Here is a 16,391-nt window from a genome sequence, read left to right on the forward strand (position 1 = left end):
TGATTGTGAGTGTGTGTGAGATTGATTGATTGTGAGTGTGAGATTGATTGATTGTGAGTGTGAGATTGATTGATTGTGAGTGTGAGATTGATTGATTGTGAGTGTGAGATTGATTGATTGTGAGTGTGAGATTGATTGAGTGTGAGTGTGTGTGAGATTGATTGATTGTGAGTGTGTGTGAGATTGATTGATTGTGAGTGTGTGTGAGATTGATTGATTGTGAGTGTGAGATTGATTGAGTGTGAGTGTGTGTGAGATTGATTGATTGTGAGTGTGCGATTGATTGATTGTGAGTGTGCGATTGATTGAGTGTGTGTGCGATTGAGTGTGTGTGTGTGCGATTGAGTGTGTGTGTGCGATTGAGTGAGTGCGATTGAGTGTGTGTGTGTGCGATTGAGTGTGTGTGTGTGCGATTGAGTGAGTGTGAGTGAGTGTGTGAGTGTGCGATTGATTGATTGTGAGTGTGCGATTGATTGAGTGTGCGATTGATTGTGAGTGTGCGTGTGTGAGATTGAGTGTGTGAGTGTGCGTGAGTGAGATTGATTGTGTGTGAGATTTGAGTGTGAGTGTGCGATTGATTGAGTGTGAGTGTGCGATTGATTGAGTGTGAGTGTGCGATTGATTGAGTGTGAGTGTGCGATTGATTGAGTGTGCGATTGATTGAGTGTGCGATTGATTGAGTGTGCGATTGATTGAGTGTGCGATTGATTGAGTGTGCGTGTGAGATTGATTGAGTGTGCGTGTGAGATTGATTGAGTGTGCGATTGATTGAGTGTGCGATTGATTGAGTGTGCGATTGATTGAGTGTGAGATTGATTGAGTGTGCGATTGATTGATTGATTGAGTGTGCGATTGATTGAGTGTGCGATTGATTGAGTGTGCGTGTGAGATTGATTGAGTGTGCGTGTGAGATTGATTGAGTGTGCGTGTGAGATTGATTGAGTGTGCGATTGATTGAGTGTGCGATTGATTGAGTGTGAGATTGATTGAGTGTGCGTGTGAGATTGATTGAGTGTGAGATTGATTGAGTGTGCGTGTGAGATTGATTGTGTGTGTGAGATTGATCGAGTGTGAGTGTGCGATTGATCGAGTGTGTGTGTGAGATTGATTGAGTGTGTGTGTGAGATTGATTGAGTGTGTGTGTGAGATTGATTGAGAGTGAGTGTGAGATTGATCGAGTGTGAGTGTGAGATTGATTGAGAGTGAGTGTGAGTATGTGTGTGAGTGATTGTGAGTGTGTGGATGTTGGGGTAGAACATGCCGGGGCTCAATTAACTGATTGTCTGTGCCCACCAGTGGTGGAGTGAGCTGGGGGAGACTTTGCCCGTAGACACAGGCCCCAGAGAGAGTGAAGAGAGGAGGGGAGACAGATCGAGAAATCGAGTTTTGTTGTCTGTAGCCAGTCAGGCCCACAGACTCCTGGTGAGAATCTAGCCATTGTGACAGTGAAAGTCTCACAAGGTGAGGCAGTGTTCACTACATGTTGTCTAAAAGCTGACACACGTGTTACACTCAACATACGTGACGGGAGATCCTATTTATCAGAGTCAATGAAGGCCAGTACCTCGATCACCACACAGCCTGCCATCCTCTCCTGGTACCAGCTCACAGTAAAGATAGCAGGGGAGGCTGCCCCGATATACAGAAGCAGACAATAACAATCAATCATTCCCTTTATGGAGTTTATGCTGTATATTTACACGAGGTTACCAAGTTATATAGAGAGCTGTACAAAAATAATAGTGGTTCCCTTTTACCCACTGTGTACTGTACATGTACAGGAGCTGACACTGAGACACACACGGGCCGTACAGTCCCAGACAGGAGTGAATCGTTCCCTTTTACCCACCGTGTACTGTACAATGTACAGGAGCTGACACTGAGACACACACGGGCCGTACAGTCCCAGACAGGAGTGAATCGTTCCCTTTTACCCACTGTGTACTGTACAATGTACAGGAGCTGACACTGAGACACACACGGGGCCGTACAGTCCCAGACAGGAGTGAATCGTTCCCTTTTACCCACTGTGTACTGTACATGTACAGGAGCTGACACTGAGACACACACGGGCCGTACAGTCCCAGACAGGAGTGAATCGTTCCCTTTTACCCACTGTGTACTGTACATTGTACAGGAGCTGACACTGAGACACACACGGGGCCGTACAGTCCCAGACAGGAGTGAATCGTTCCCTTTTACCCACTGTGTGCTGTCCATGTACAGGAGCTGACACTGAGACACACACGGGCCGTACAGTCCCAGAGGGGAGTGAATCGTTCCCTTTTACCCACTGTGTACTGTACAATGTACAGGAGCTGACACTGAGACACACACGGGGCCGTACAGTCCCACACAGGAGTGAATCGTTCCCTTTTACCCATTGTGTACTGTACAATGTACAGGAGCTGACACTGAGACACACACGGGCCGTACAGTCCCAGAGGGGAGTGAATCGTTCCCTTTTACCCACTGTGAGATGAGGTGAGGATTTCACTGTCACAGTGGCGAATCTCCCACAAAGTGAAACAAGGCCCCAGCGGAGCTGGTGGTAATGGCTGCCATTTAGCGATGTGTTTAATACTCGAGGAGACGGTGATGCCAGGCTTGGGCTGTGGAGGATTCGAAGTGCAGTTGGGGGAGGTCTTTGCCCGCGTTCAGTCCTGTGACGCCGGGGGGAGGGGGGCGAGGGGTATTGCACGTCTGTCTAAGGGGAAGCAGCTGGTGACGGTGGGTGTAGGGTGACGGTGAAGTGTCGGGGAGCCTCGCGCAGCGTTAAGTGTTTCGCCGGCCCGTGTCCCGTTTCTCTAAATGAGCGACGTGTATCCGATGGGCACGAGGCCCGAGGTGTCACCGTGGCAACAGCGGATCCAGTCCTCGTCCACGCAGGCCACGATCTCCAGGGTCTCTCCTCTCTTGAAGCTCAGGTGGTCCTTGTCTGTGGCCGTGTGATCGCAGAGAGTCCGCACCATCCTGGGAGGGAGAGGGGGGGCCGTTAGGAATCAGACGCCTCTCACTGTCGCTCAGCCCCACCCACCCCGCACACAAAAAGGCAGATTGAGAGCCCCTCCCCGCAGCCCCTTCGCTCGCTCCTCGCGGCCCCTTCACTTCCTCCTCCGCGGCCCGCGCTCCCCCCTCCCCGCGCTCCACCGCGGCCCGCGCTCCCCCTCCCCCGCGGCCCGCGCTCCCCCCTCCCCCTCCCCCGCGCTCCCCCCTCCCCCGCGGTCCGTGCTCCCGCGGCCCGTGCTCCCGCGGCCCCTTCACTTCCTCCCCCGCGGCCCGTGCTCCCCCTCCCCTCTCGTGGACTCCACTCATTTAATCTCCTCCCACAACTGGGGGCTGTAGTTGGCCTCAGCTCTTGGTGGCCAGCCAGTGACCCCTGCTGGAAAGTGCACGATGGGACCAGGACGGACTGTGATGCCGTCCACAGTTGACTTTCTGCCGGGGCTAAAAGGGTTAATTTATGAGGGCCGGTTACATAGACTGGTCTTGCAATCCCTCGAGTTTAGAAGATTAAGGGGTGATCTAATCGAGGTGTTTAAGATGATTAAAGGATTCGATAGGGTCGATGGAGAGAAACTATTTCCTCTGGTGGGAGAGAGTCCAGAACAAGGGGGCAGAACCTTAAAATTAGAGCTCGGCCGTTCAGGGGTGATGTCAGGAAGCATTTCTTCACACAAAGGGGAGTGGGAATCTGGAACTCTCTCCCCCCAAAAAGCTGTCAAGGCTGGGGGTCAATTGGGGCTTTCAAGATTTAGATTTATGAGGGGTTTTGATAGAGTAAATAAGGAGAAACTGATTCCAGTGGCAGGAGGGTCGGTAAACCAGAGGTCGGAGATTTAAAATAATTGGCAAAAGAACCAGAGGGGAGAGGGGGAGAATGTTTTTTACGCAGTGAGTTGTGATGATCTGGAATTCACTGCCTGAAAGGGCGGTGGAAGCAGATTCAATAATAACTTTCTAAAGGGGAATTGGAGAAATATCTGAAGGGGAAAGATTTGCAGGGCTATGGGGAAAGGGCAGGGGGAGTGGGACTAATTGGATAGATCTTTCAAAGGGCCGGCACAGGCACAATGGGCTGAATGGCCTCCCACTGTGCTGTACGATTCTAGTAAAGGTATTAAGGGATATGGAACCATGTGGAATTAAAGTACAGATCAGCCATGATCTAACTGAATGGCGGAACAGGCTCGAGGGGCTGAATGGCCTCTTCCTGATCCCATGACACTCGCTGCCCGGGCTCAGCGATAAAGTCAGGACTCGGGTGAGGTGGAGGAAGGCTGAGTGTGTCTGACACTCGAACCCCAGTGGAGGTCAATCCGCCGTCCGGTGAAAGAATATCGGGGGGAAAGGGGGGTAACAGTGAGGGGGAAAGGGGGGTAACAGTGAGGGGGAAAGGGGGGGTAACAGTGAGGGGGAAAGGGGGGGTAACAGTGAGGGGGAAAGGGGGGAAAGGGGGGTAACAGTGAGGGGGAAAGGGGGGTAACAGTGAGGGGGAAAGGGGGGTAACAGTGAGGGGGAAAGGGGGGGTAACAGTGAGGGGGAAAGGGGGGTAACAGTGAGGGGGAAAGGGGGGTAACAGTGAGGGGGAAAGGGGGGTAACAGTGAGGGGGAAAGGGGGGTAACAGTGAGGGGGAAAGGGGGGGTAACAGTGAGGGGGAAAGGGGGGGTAACAGTGAGGGGGAAAGGGGGGTAACAGTGAGGGGGAAGGGGGGGTAACAGTGAGGGGGAATGGGGGGGTAACAGTGAGGGTGAGCTGCCTCTACCTCGCTGATTTGGAGGGTTCCTGTGACTGGGTAATGATCTCCGGTGCCTGCGGGAGTCTGTCCTTCCCCACGGGGGACGATCTGAGCAGCTGGTTGAAGGGGTTGATGTTCACCTGCAGCCAGTTCGACGGTAACCTGCAAAAAACAAAAGCAGACGGCCGGTCACCCTGGAGGGCAGAGAGGTGGTGGGACTGGACAGAAAATGGGGGCCGCAGTGGGGAGCGGAGGGTGGGTGTGTGTGGACTCGGGGTGGTGGGACTGGACAATGTGGGGAGCGGAGGGTGGGTGTGTGTGGACTCGGGGTGGTGGGACTGGACAATGTGGGGAGCGGAGGGTGGGTCTGCCTGCCTTTCTTCCAGTGACCATCTGCTCTACTTGAGGCACAACACGTTTCAGGTCTGCACAGAGGGCGGTCCGAGATGATGTGGTCCCAGTGATTGGAGATCGAGGGCACAGTAATGGGTCACAGGAGCTGTGCCCAACTACACTAGTGTATGCACAAGTACAAGAATGTATAATTTAGGTGTACATGTTTGTGTGTGTGTGTGCTGTATGTACTTGTGCATGAGTGTACACATTTATGTGCATGTGTACATGTTTATATACATGCGTACGTACACGTTTATATACGTGTGTACACGTTTATATGTGTATGTGTGTACACGTTTATACGTGTGTGCGTACACGTTTATATACATGCGTGTACATGTTTGTGTGTACGTGTTTATATATGTGTGTGTACACGTTTATAGACGTGCGTGTGCGTACACGTTTATAGACGTGCGTGTGCGTACACGTTTATAGACGTGCGTGTGCGTACACGTTTATAGACGTGCGTGTGCGTACACGTTTATAGACGTGCGTGTGCGTACACGTTTATAGACGTGCGTGTGTATATATTCATACGTGTGCAGAGCCTGGCACCACCGTCATGGAGACACAAACATGGTGAGCAATGCTGTTTGTGAGGCCGATGATCTTGTCCAGTTTCTGTGCAGTTCCCATCCCCTGACTATGGGGTCAGAGAGAGAGAGACCGGGAGTCCGAGGAGACCCCGTTAAAACAGAGCCGCGGCGCAGAGCCGCCCCATTACCGGCCTCGATGGGGCTTCGCCTCCTGCCGCGGTTGGTCATCCGGTGAGTAGGTGGAGGGAACCTTGGCACCAAACAGTCTCCCCAGCCACAGTCTGTCGCCCAGTTTGAGCAGAGGCGTGCGATCCAGCCCCTCCGTCCTCGGGTCACTCGTCAACGACCCGGGCCTGTGGTCGCGTGAAGCCTTGGGCGGACCGCCCTCTTCCGGCTGGTCAGATGGGTCCCCGCTACACAGCGTGGGATCTCCCTGCCCATCATCGCTGCCATTTGCGGAGTCTTTCTGAGAGAATGGGCCAATAGGATCTGTAGAGTTAGTGTTGAGCCCTTCTCCTTCACTGTTCTGCAGTGGGGACCCCGGGTTATTAACCTTTCCGCTGCAATCTTGTGCCGTCGGACTTTTGGCTGCTGCAGGATCCCTCCTAATCAATTCGAAGAGGGTGTTGGTTTTCAAGCTTGCAGTCTTTGGTTTCATCCACTTGGCAAAGGCTGATCCCTTCTGGTGGGGGGAGAGGTAGACCTGGGAACTCTGACCCAGTTGCTCCCACCAGCTGAACCTTCTCTTCTCCCCCAGGGCCGTCTCCAGCGGCCTGGGCCTCTGCTCAGGAACGGCCGGTGGCTTCTTGAGTTCCACCAGGGTCTGTGCCAGTCTGTCGCCCCACTGAACCACTTGGTCAAAGGTCTGCTGCAGTGTGTATCCCAACTCATCCATGCCCCCCTGATAGTCCAGCTCTCGCTTAGCAATCTGCTGCCCATTCACCTTCACACCCTCCGCTGGCTCTGCATCCCCGTTCTTTGGCTCCTCAACCTTTGCTTGACCTTGATGGTTGACCTCCTGTGCTTCATTGGACGCCCCTCTGGCCAGAGGCTTCTGATTGGCCCCTTTCCTGAACTCCTCTCTCTGATTGGAGGCGCCTCCAGCGGTCAGCTGGCCGTTTTGGGCCCCGGGATGGCCGTTTTCCAGCTCCTGCTTCCCTAAGGGTCCGGGGGGGCCCCTCTCCTCCTGAACCAGCCCCTGGAGTCCGGGGTCACTCCCGACACACCTCTGCCCTGCCAGGAACTGGTGGTGGTACTCGAAGAGGGGGTCCAGGTGGAAGGTGAATACCGAGAGGGGCTGAAGCAGGAGAAGGAGTTCCTCAAACAGGGCGCGGCACGAGCCGCGGGACAGCGAGAGGAACGCAGTCGGAGTGTAGTGAGTTCTCACAACCTCTGAAAACAGGAGAGAGAGAGGGAACATTAACGTTAAGACCCCCGAGGTAGGTTACAGACCCTCACCCGCAACTCCACATCTTCACAAATTCTCAAATCCAACTCTGCCACTGTGGCGAGGATGACAAAGAAAATAAACAAAAGAACTTGCATTTATATAGCACCTTTCACGGCCTCCGGACGTCCCAAAGAGCTTTCTAAAGTGCGGTCACTGTTGTAATGTAGGAAACGCAGCAGCCAATTTACACACAGCAAGATCCCACAAACAGCAATGTGATAATGACCAGATAATCTGTTTTAGTGATGTTTGTTGAGGGATAAATATTGCCCAGGACACCGGGGAGAACTCCCCCTGCTCTTCTTCAAAATAGTGGCCCTGGGATTTTCTACATCCACCTGAGAGGGCAGACGGGGCCTCGGTTTAACGTCTCATCTGAAAGACGACACCTCTGACAGTGCAGCACTCCCTCAGTACTGACCCTCCGACAGTGCGGCGCTCCCTCAGTACTGACCCTCCGACAGTGCGGCGCTCCCTCAGCACTGACCCTCCGACAGTGCGGCGCTCCCTCAGTACTGACCCTCCGACAGTGCGGCGCTCCCTCAGCACTGACCCTCCGACAGTGCGGCGCTCCCTCAGCACTGACCCTCCGACAGTGCGGCGCTCCCTCAGTACTGACCCTCCGACAGTGCGGCGCTCCCTCAGTACTGACCCTCCGACAGTGCGGCGCTCCCTCAGCACTGACCCTCCGACAGTGCGGCGCTCCCTCAGCACTGACCCTCCGACAGTGCGGCGCTCCCTCAGCACTGACCCTCCGACAGTGCGGCGCTCCCTCAGTACTGACCCTCCGACAGTGCGGCGCTCCCTCGGTACTGACCCTCCGACAGTGCGGCGCTCCCTCGGTACCGATCCTCCGACAGTGCGGCGCTCCCTCGGTACTGACCCTCCGACAGTGCGGCGCTCCCTCAGTACCGACCCTCCGACAGTGCGGCGCTCCCTCAGTACTGACCCTCCGACAGTGCGGCGCTCCCTCAGCACTGACCCTCCGACAGTGCGGCGCTCCCTCAGTACTGACCCTCCGACAGTGCGGCGCTCCCTCAGCACTGACCCTCCGACAGTGCGGCGCTCCCTCAGCACTGACCCTCCGACAGTGCGGCGCTCCCTCAGTACTGACCCTCCGACAGTGCGGCGCTCCCTCAGTACTGACCCTCCGACAGTGCGGCGCTCCCTCAGTACTGACCCTCCGACAGTGCAGCGCTCCCTCAGTACTGACCCTCCGACAGTGCGGCGCTCCCTCAGTACTGACCCTCCGACAGTGCGGCGCTCCCTCAGTACTGACCCTCCGACAGTGCGGCGCTCCCTCAGTACTGACCCTCTGACAGTGCGGCGCTCCCTCAGCACTGACCCTCCGACAGTGCGGCGCTCCCTCAGTACTGACCCTCTGACAGTGCGGCGCTCCCTCAGTACTGACCCTCCGACAGTGCAGCGCTCCCTCAGTACTGACCCTCCGACAGTGCAGCGCTCCCTCAGTACTGACCCTCCGACAGTGCAGCGCTCCCTCAGTACTGACCCTCTGACAGTGCGGCGCTCCCTCAGCACTGACCCTCCGACAGTGCGGCGCTCCCTCAGTACTGACCCTCCGACAGTGCAGCGCTCCCTCAGTACTGACCCTCCGACAGTGCGGCGCTCCCTCAGCACTGACCCTCCGACAGTGCGGCGCTCCCTCAGTACTGACCCTCCGACAGTGCGGCGCTCCCTCAGTACTGACCCTCTGACAGTGCGGCGCTCCCTCAGCACTGACCCTCCGACAGTGCGGCGCTCCCTCAGTACTGACCCTCTGACAGTGCGGCGCTCCCTCAGTACTGACCCTCCGACAGTGCGGCGCTCCCTCAGTACTGACCCTCCGACAGTGCAGCGCTCCCTCAGTACTGACCCTCCGACAGTGCAGCGCTCCCTCAGTACTGACCCTCCGACAGTGCAGCGCTCCCTCAGTACTGACCCTCCGACAGTGCGGCGCTCCCTCAGCACTGACCCTCCGACAGTGCGGCGCTCCCTCAGTACTGACCCTCCGACAGTGCAGCGCTCCCTCAGTACTGACCCTCCGACAGTGCGGCGCTCCCTCAGCACTGACCCTCCGACATTCTGCCTCAGGGGAGATGTGATGAGACTTTGCCTCGGGGCTGTGGGTGATACAAGTACCAGCCCCTGCCAGGTGTGATCAGTCCGTCCTATCCACAGTATTTTCCCAGACAGCAGTGAGCCTCTGGAATGTGTTGCTGGTGGGTGTGGTGGGTGCTGACTCTCTGCTCACCTTAAAGAGGGAGCAGGACCCGTCCCTGACTGGGACAGAGATCGCATCTTTGAAAGTAGATAAATCACCAGGCCCGGATGAAATGTATCCCAGCCTGTTAAAAGAAGCAAGGAAGGAAATAGCGGAGGCTCTGACCATCATTTTCCAATCTTCCCTGGACACAGGCGTGGTGCTGGAGGATTGGAGGACTGCTAACGTTGTATCGTTGTTTAAAAAGGGAGAGAGAGATAGACTGAGTAATTACAGGCCAGTCAGTCTAACCTCGGTGGTGGGCAAATTATTGGAATCAATTCTGAGGGACAGGATAAATGGTCACTTAGAAAGGCATGGATTAATCCAGGACAGTCAGCATGGATTTGTTAAGGGAAGGTCGTGTCTGACTAACTTGATTGAATTTTTTGAGGATGTAGCAAGGAGGGTCGATGAGGGAAGTGCATTTGTTGCAGTCTACATGGATTTTAGCAAGGCTTTTGACAAGGTCCCACATGGCAGACTGGTCGAAAAAGTAAAAGCCCATGGGATCCAAGGGAGAGTGGCAAATTGGATCCAAAATTGGCTCAGCAGGAAGCAAAGGGTAATGGTCGACGGGTGTTTTTGTGACTGGAAGGCTGTTTCCAGTGGGGTTCCACAGGGCTCAGTACTGGTCCCTTGCTTTTTGTGGTATATATTAATGATTTGGACTTAAATGTGAGGGGCATGATTCAGGAATTTGCAGATGACACAAAGATAGACCATGTGGTTGATAGTGAGGAGGAAAGCTGTAGACTGCAGGAAGATATCAATGGACTGATCAGGTGGGCAGAAAAGTGGCAAATGGAATTCAATCCAGGGAAGTGTGAGGTAATGCATTTGGGGAGGGCAAACAAGGCAAGGGAGTACACAATAAATGGGAGGATACTGAGAGGTGTAGAGGGGCAGAGGGACCTTGGAGTGCATGTCCACAGATCCCTGAAGGTAGCAGGACAGGTAGATAAGGTGGTTAAAAAGGCATACGGGATACTTTCCTTTATTAGCCGAGGCATAGAATATAAGAGCAGGGAGGTTATGCTGGAACTGTATAAAACATTGGTTGGGCCACAGCTTGAGAACTGCGTACAGTTCTGGTCACCACATTACAGGAAGGATGTGATTGCACTGGAGAGCGTACAGAGGAGATTTACGAGGATGTTACCAGGGCTGGAGAATTTTAGCAATGAGGAAAGATTGGATAGGCTGGGGTTGTTTTCCTTGGAACAGAGGAGGCTGAGGGGAGATTTAATTGAGGTGTATAAAATTATGAGGGGCCTAGACAGAGTGGATAGGGAGGACCTATTTCCCTTAGCAGAGGGGTCAATAACCAGTGGGCAGAGATTTAAAGTGATTTGTAGAAGGATGAGAGGGGAGCTGAGGAGAAATGTTTTCACCCAGAGGGTGGTGGGGGTCTGGGACTCACTGCCTGAGAGGGTGGGAGAGGCAGAAACCCTCAACTCATTTAAAAAGTACCTGGATGTGCACCTGAAGTGCTGTAACCTAATGCTGGAAAGTGGGATTGGGCTGGGTGGCTCGTTTCTCAGCCGGCACGGACACGATGGGCCGAATGGCCTCCTTCTGTGCCATAAATTCTCTGTGATTCTAAGGTAAGTGGAATAATGGATGAGACTTGGTCCGTGTGATCCCCTGGACTCGTTTCGATCGCCTGGGGGCGATGGGGGGGGGGGTGTTGGAGAGGATTTTTTTTCCCCCTTTATGGCCCTGGGTTTTCTCTGCTTTTTGCCTCTCCCGGGAGATTACATGGAAGTGTGTAGTCAGGGGCTCCGGGCATCGAGTGTGGGGCAGGCTGGATGGAGCAGCGAGTCCTTTCCTGCCCATCGGATCTGTGTGTAAGAGTGTTCACACTCACCTGTGCAGCCCTGTAAGTGGGAGATCCAGAAATCCAGGTGCTTGAGGCTGGGAGGAAGAAGAGGAGAAAAGGAGAGTTGAGAGTCTGTGCCGAGTGAGCAGGTTCAGAACGATCGTGCGAGAGGGGAGGGGAAAGAGAGGGAGAATCTCAGCCAGAAATGATAAGCTTCCACAGGTGGGAGCGAGTCACTTACTTTAAAAGGCCGAATACGAATGCGTTGAACTTCTTCTCCGAGTTGCTGAGCTGGGAGAGTTGGTAGATCTTACAGTACAGGCTGTACAGGATCTTTGTCGAGGGGCCTGCGGGCGGGAGAGAGAGAATGAGCTGCCTCTGTCCTCAACATCTCACAATCAGAAGGGAGGGTGGAATCTGCCCGCCCTCCATTCCCAACTTATCGGGGGCAGTCGCCAAGTCGGGAGGAGTTGCCCGTTCACAAGGGATAAACAGGAGGGACGATCGGGGCACTGAGAGGAGGGGAACACAGTCCTTGTGCGCCTCCTGCTGCCTGGAGCAAATCTGCCCGACGCCAACTTATGCACTGATATACAAGAGTGCATCATCAGCATTGTAACGGGGAATGTCCTGTTGATATCGAGTGGTTTGAGGTACTGTCTGGTGCGACACTGAGCCCAACAGATCAACAAGGTTCCAAGACCAGTCCCTGGTCTGTACCGAGATAGTGAGAGTCAGCATCTTCAGGAGAGGAGGGTCCCATACCCCAGTGAGAGTCAGCATCTTCAGGAGAGGAGGGCACCTGTACCCCAGTGAGAGTCAGCACCTTCAGGGGGAGAGGGGACCTGTACCCCAGTGAGAGTCAGCACCTTCAGGAGAGGAGGGCACCTGTACCCCAGTGAGAGTCAGCACCTTCAGGGGGAGAGGGGACCTGTACCCCAGTGAGAGTCAGCACCTTCAGGGGGAGAGGGGACCTGTACCCCAGTGAGAGTCAGCACCTTCAGGAGAGGAGGGGACCTGTACCCCAGTGAGAGTCAGCACCTTCAGGAGAGGAGGGCACCTGTACCCCAGTGAGAGTCAGCACCTTCAGGAGAGGAGGGGACCCGTACCCCAGTGAGAGTCAGCGCCTTCAGGAGAGGAGGGGACCTGTACCCCAGTGAGAGTCAGCACCTTCAGGAGAGGAGGGGACCCGTACCCCAGTGAGAGTCAGCACCTTCAGGGGGAGAGGGGACCCGTACCCAGTGAGAGTCAGCACCTTCAGGGGGAGAGGGGACCTGTACCCCAGTGAGAGTCAGCACCTTCAGGAGAGGAGGGGACCCGTACCCCAGTGAGAGTCAGCACCTTCAGGAGAGGAGGGGACCTGTACCCCAGTGAGAGTCAGCACCTTCAGGAGAGGAGGGGACCTGTACCCCAGTGAGAGTCAGCACCTTCAGGGGGAGAGGGGACCCGTACCCCAGTGAGAGTCAGCACCTTCAGGGGGAGAGGGGACCCGTACCCCAGTGAGAGTCAGCACCTTCAGGGGAGAGGGGACCTGTACCCCAGTGAGAGTCAGCACCTTCAGGAGAGGAGGTGACCCGTACCCCAGTGAGAGTCAGCACCTTCAGGAGAGGAGGGGACCTGTACCCCAGTGAGAGTCAGCACCTTCAGGGGAGAGGGGACCTGTACCCCAGTGAGAGTCAGCACCTTCAGGAGAGGAGGGGACCCGTACCCCAGTGAGAGTCAGCACCTTCAGGAGAGGAGGGGACCTGTACCCCAGTGAGAGTCAGCACCTTCAGGAGAGGAGGGGACCTGTACCCCAGTGAGAGTCAGCACCTTCAGGGGGAGAGGGGACCCATACCCCAGTGAGAGTCAGCACCTTCAGGGGGAGAGGGGACCCGTACCCCAGTGAGAGTCAGCACCTTCAGGGGGAGAGGGGACCCGTACCCAGTGAGAGTCAGCACCTTCAGGGGGAGAGGGGACCTGTACCCCAGTGAGAGTCAGCACCTTCAGGAGAGGAGGGGACCTGTACCCCAGTGAGAGTCAGCACCTTCTGGAGAGGAGGGGACCTGTACCCCAGTGAGAGTCAGCACCTTCAGGGGAGAGGGGACCCGTACCCCAGTGAGAGTCAGCACCTTCAGGAGAGGAGGGGACCTGTACCCCAGTGAGAGTCAGTGCCTTCAGGGGGAGAGGGGACCCGTACCCCAGTGAGAGTCAGCACCTTCAGGAGAGGAGGGGACCTGTACCCCAGTGAGAGTCAGCACCTTCAGGAGAGGAGGGGACCTGTACCCCAGTGAGAGTCAGCACCTTCTGGAGAGGAGGGGACCTGTACCCCAGTGAGAGTCAGCACCTTCAGGGGGAGAGGGGACCCGTACCCCAGTGAGAGTCAGCACCTTCAGGAGAGGAGGGGACCTGTACCCCAGTGAGAGTCAGTGCCTTCAGGGGGAGAGGGGACCCGTACCCCAGTGAGAGTCAGTGCCTTCAGGGGAGAGGGGACCTGTACCCCAGTGAGAGTCAGTGCCTTCAGGGGGAGAGGGGACCCGTACCCCAGTGAGAGTCAGTGCCTTCAGGGAGAGGAGGGACCTGTACCCCAGTGAGCGAGTCGTTTACCTGCTTTCACCGAGGCTTCCACCACACACCAAGGCGAGTTTGGCCTCCGCCCCACAATCAGATCCTGCTGATAAGGCTTCAGTCCGTCCCTGAGCACAGCGTAGAGAGCTGGGCACAGGTCTCCCAGCACCAGGTGACCCACTGACGGGTTGGCTCTGCTGTCTCCGAGCTGTGCCTGCACAGAGAACATCAAAGGTATTGAGGAAAAGACCTTGTGTTTATTAAAGACCCTGAGTTCGGATCGGTCAAGGCCCTGTGGGTGGCGGAGCGGGCCCATGGGCTGAGTGGCCGGGTCCTGCTCCGACTTCTTGTGTTCTTTAGATTTGAGGTTAGGATCAGATCAGCCATGATCTTATTGAATGGCGGAGCAGGCTCGAGGGGCCGATTGGCCCACTCCTGCTCCTATTTCTTATGTTCTTATCGATCAGGTCTGTCCACACAGGGTGAATTATACTGAATGTTGTTACCTGGGTAACAGTGGCAGCCATTTTATACATAGCAAGGAGTTAAATAGAAACAACTCGGATTTCTATCGGGCCTTTCACCACCTCGGGACGTCCCAAAGACGTCAATGAGGTACTTTTTGAAGTGTAGTCCCTGTTGTAATGTGGGAAACGTGGCAGCCAATTTGCGCACAGCAAGATCCCACAAACAGCAATGTGATAATGACCAGATAATGTTTTAGTGATGTTGGTTGAGGGATAAATATTGGTCCAGGACACCGGGGAGAACTCCCCCTGCTCTTCTTCAAAATAGTGGCCGTGGGATCTTTTACACCCACCTGAGAGGTGCAGACGGGACCTCGGTTTAACATCTCACCCAAAAGGCGGCACCTCCGACAGTGCGGCGCTCCCTCAGTACTGACCCTCCGACAGTGCGGCGCTCCCTCAGTACTGACCCTCCGACAGTGCGGCGCTCCCTCAGTACTGACCCTCCGACAGTGCAGCGCTCCCTCAGTACTGACCCTCCGACAGTGCAGCGCTCCCTCAGGACTGACCCTCCGACAGTGCAGCCCTCCCTCAGGACTGACCCTCCGACAGTGCAGCCCTCCCTCAGTACTGACCCTCCGACAGTGCAGCCCTCCCTCAGTACTGACCCTCCGACAGTGCAGCACTCCCTCAGTACTGACCCTCCAACAGTGCAGCCCTCCCTCAGTACTGACCCTCCGACAGTGCAGCACTCCCTCAGTACTGACCCTCCGACAGTGCGGCCCTCCCTCAGTACTGACCCTCCGACAGTGCGGCCCTCCCTCAGTACTGACCCTCCGACAGTGCGGCCCTCCCTCAGTACTGACCCTCCGACAGTGCAGCGCTCCCTCAGTACTGACCCTCCGACAGTGCAGCGCTCCCTCAGGACTGACCCTCCGACAGTGCAGCCCTCCCTCAGGACTGACCCTCCGACAGTGCAGCCCTCCCTCAGTACTGACCCTCCGACAGTGCAGCCCTCCCTCAGTACTGACCCTCCGACAGTGCAGCACTCCCTCAGTACTGACCCTCCGACAGTGCGGCCCTCCCTCAGTACTGACCCTCCGACAGTGCGGCCCTCCCTCAGTACTGACCCTCCGACAGTGCGGCCCTCCCTCAGTACTGACCCTCTGACAGTGCGGCGCTCCCTCAGTACTGACCCTCCGACAGTGCGGCCTCCCTCAGTACTGACCCTCCGACAGTGCGGCGCTCCCTCAGTACTGACCCTCCGACAGTGCGGCGCTCCCTCAGTACTGACCCTCCGACAGTGCGGCCCTCCCTCAGTACTGACCCTCCGACAGTGCGGCGCTCCCTCAGTACTGACCCTCCGACAGTGCGGCGCTCCCTCAGTACTGACCCTCCGACAGTGCGGCGCTCCCTCAGTACTGACCCTCCGACAGTGCGGCGCTCCCTCAGTACTGACCCTCCGACAGTGCGGCGCTCCCTCAGTACTGACCCTCCGACAGTGCGGCGCTCCCTCAGTACTGACCCCCCGACAGTGCGGCGCTCCCTCAGTACTGACCCCCCGACAGTGCGGCGCTCCCTCAGTACTGACCCTCCGACAGTGCGGCGCTCCCTCAGTACTGACCCTCCGACAGTGCGGCGCTCCCTCAGTACTGACCCTCCGACAGTGCGGCGCTCCCTCAGTACTGACCCTCCGACAGTGCGGCCCTCCCTCAGTACTGACCCTCCGACAGTGCGGCCTCCCTCAGTACTGACCCTCCGACAGTGCGGCGCTCCCTCAGTACTGACCCTCCGACAGTGCGGCGCTCCCTCAGTACTGACCCTCCGACAGTGCGGCCCTCCCTCAGTACTGACCCTCCGACAGTGCGGCCCTCCCTCAGTACTGACCCTCCGACAGTGCGGCGCTCCCTCAGTACTGACCCTCCGACAGTGCACAAATGACCTGGTGATCTGTTTTTGGTGGTGTTTTTGAGAGTTGAACGTTGGCCTGGGACACTGCGGAGAACTGCCCAGCTCTTCTTCCAATAACGTCAACTGAGTTGGCGTGACAGGCAGACCAGACCACAGACTCAGGCCACGTCTTGATTGGACAGGGCAGGGGCCCGGAGCGAGGTTGGAGGTCACGTCTCTTGGCTGCTCTGCCCGGCCCCACGGCACTAGAACAGGAGCAGGGA

At 56.3% G+C, this 16,391-nt stretch overlaps 1 protein-coding gene across 1 annotated transcript in view; it reads right to left on the reverse strand.

The window, feature by feature from the left end:
• Positions 1 to 1,660: 1,660 nt before the first annotated feature.
• The window catches only part of rusc1 (RUN and SH3 domain containing 1), a 32,034-nt gene continuing 17,303 nt past the window's right edge, over positions 1,661 to 16,391 (reverse strand). The window contains exons 5-11 of the mRNA XM_067976015.1: positions 16,138 to 16,373; positions 13,790 to 13,964; positions 11,445 to 11,550; positions 11,252 to 11,298; positions 5,860 to 7,063; positions 4,767 to 4,901; positions 1,661 to 2,973 (exon numbers count right to left, since the gene is read on the reverse strand). Of these exons, the coding sequence (XP_067832116.1) occupies positions 2,808 to 2,973; positions 4,767 to 4,901; positions 5,860 to 7,063; positions 11,252 to 11,298; positions 11,445 to 11,550; positions 13,790 to 13,964; positions 16,138 to 16,373 (2,069 nt within the window). The 3' untranslated portion in view covers positions 1,661 to 2,807. The remainder of the gene's footprint in view (positions 2,974 to 4,766; positions 4,902 to 5,859; positions 7,064 to 11,251; positions 11,299 to 11,444; positions 11,551 to 13,789; positions 13,965 to 16,137; positions 16,374 to 16,391) is intronic.

This window comes from Heptranchias perlo, chromosome 44 (genome assembly GCF_035084215.1).
Source record: "Heptranchias perlo isolate sHepPer1 chromosome 44, sHepPer1.hap1, whole genome shotgun sequence".
Classification (NCBI taxonomy): Eukaryota; Metazoa; Chordata; class Chondrichthyes; order Hexanchiformes; family Hexanchidae; genus Heptranchias; species Heptranchias perlo.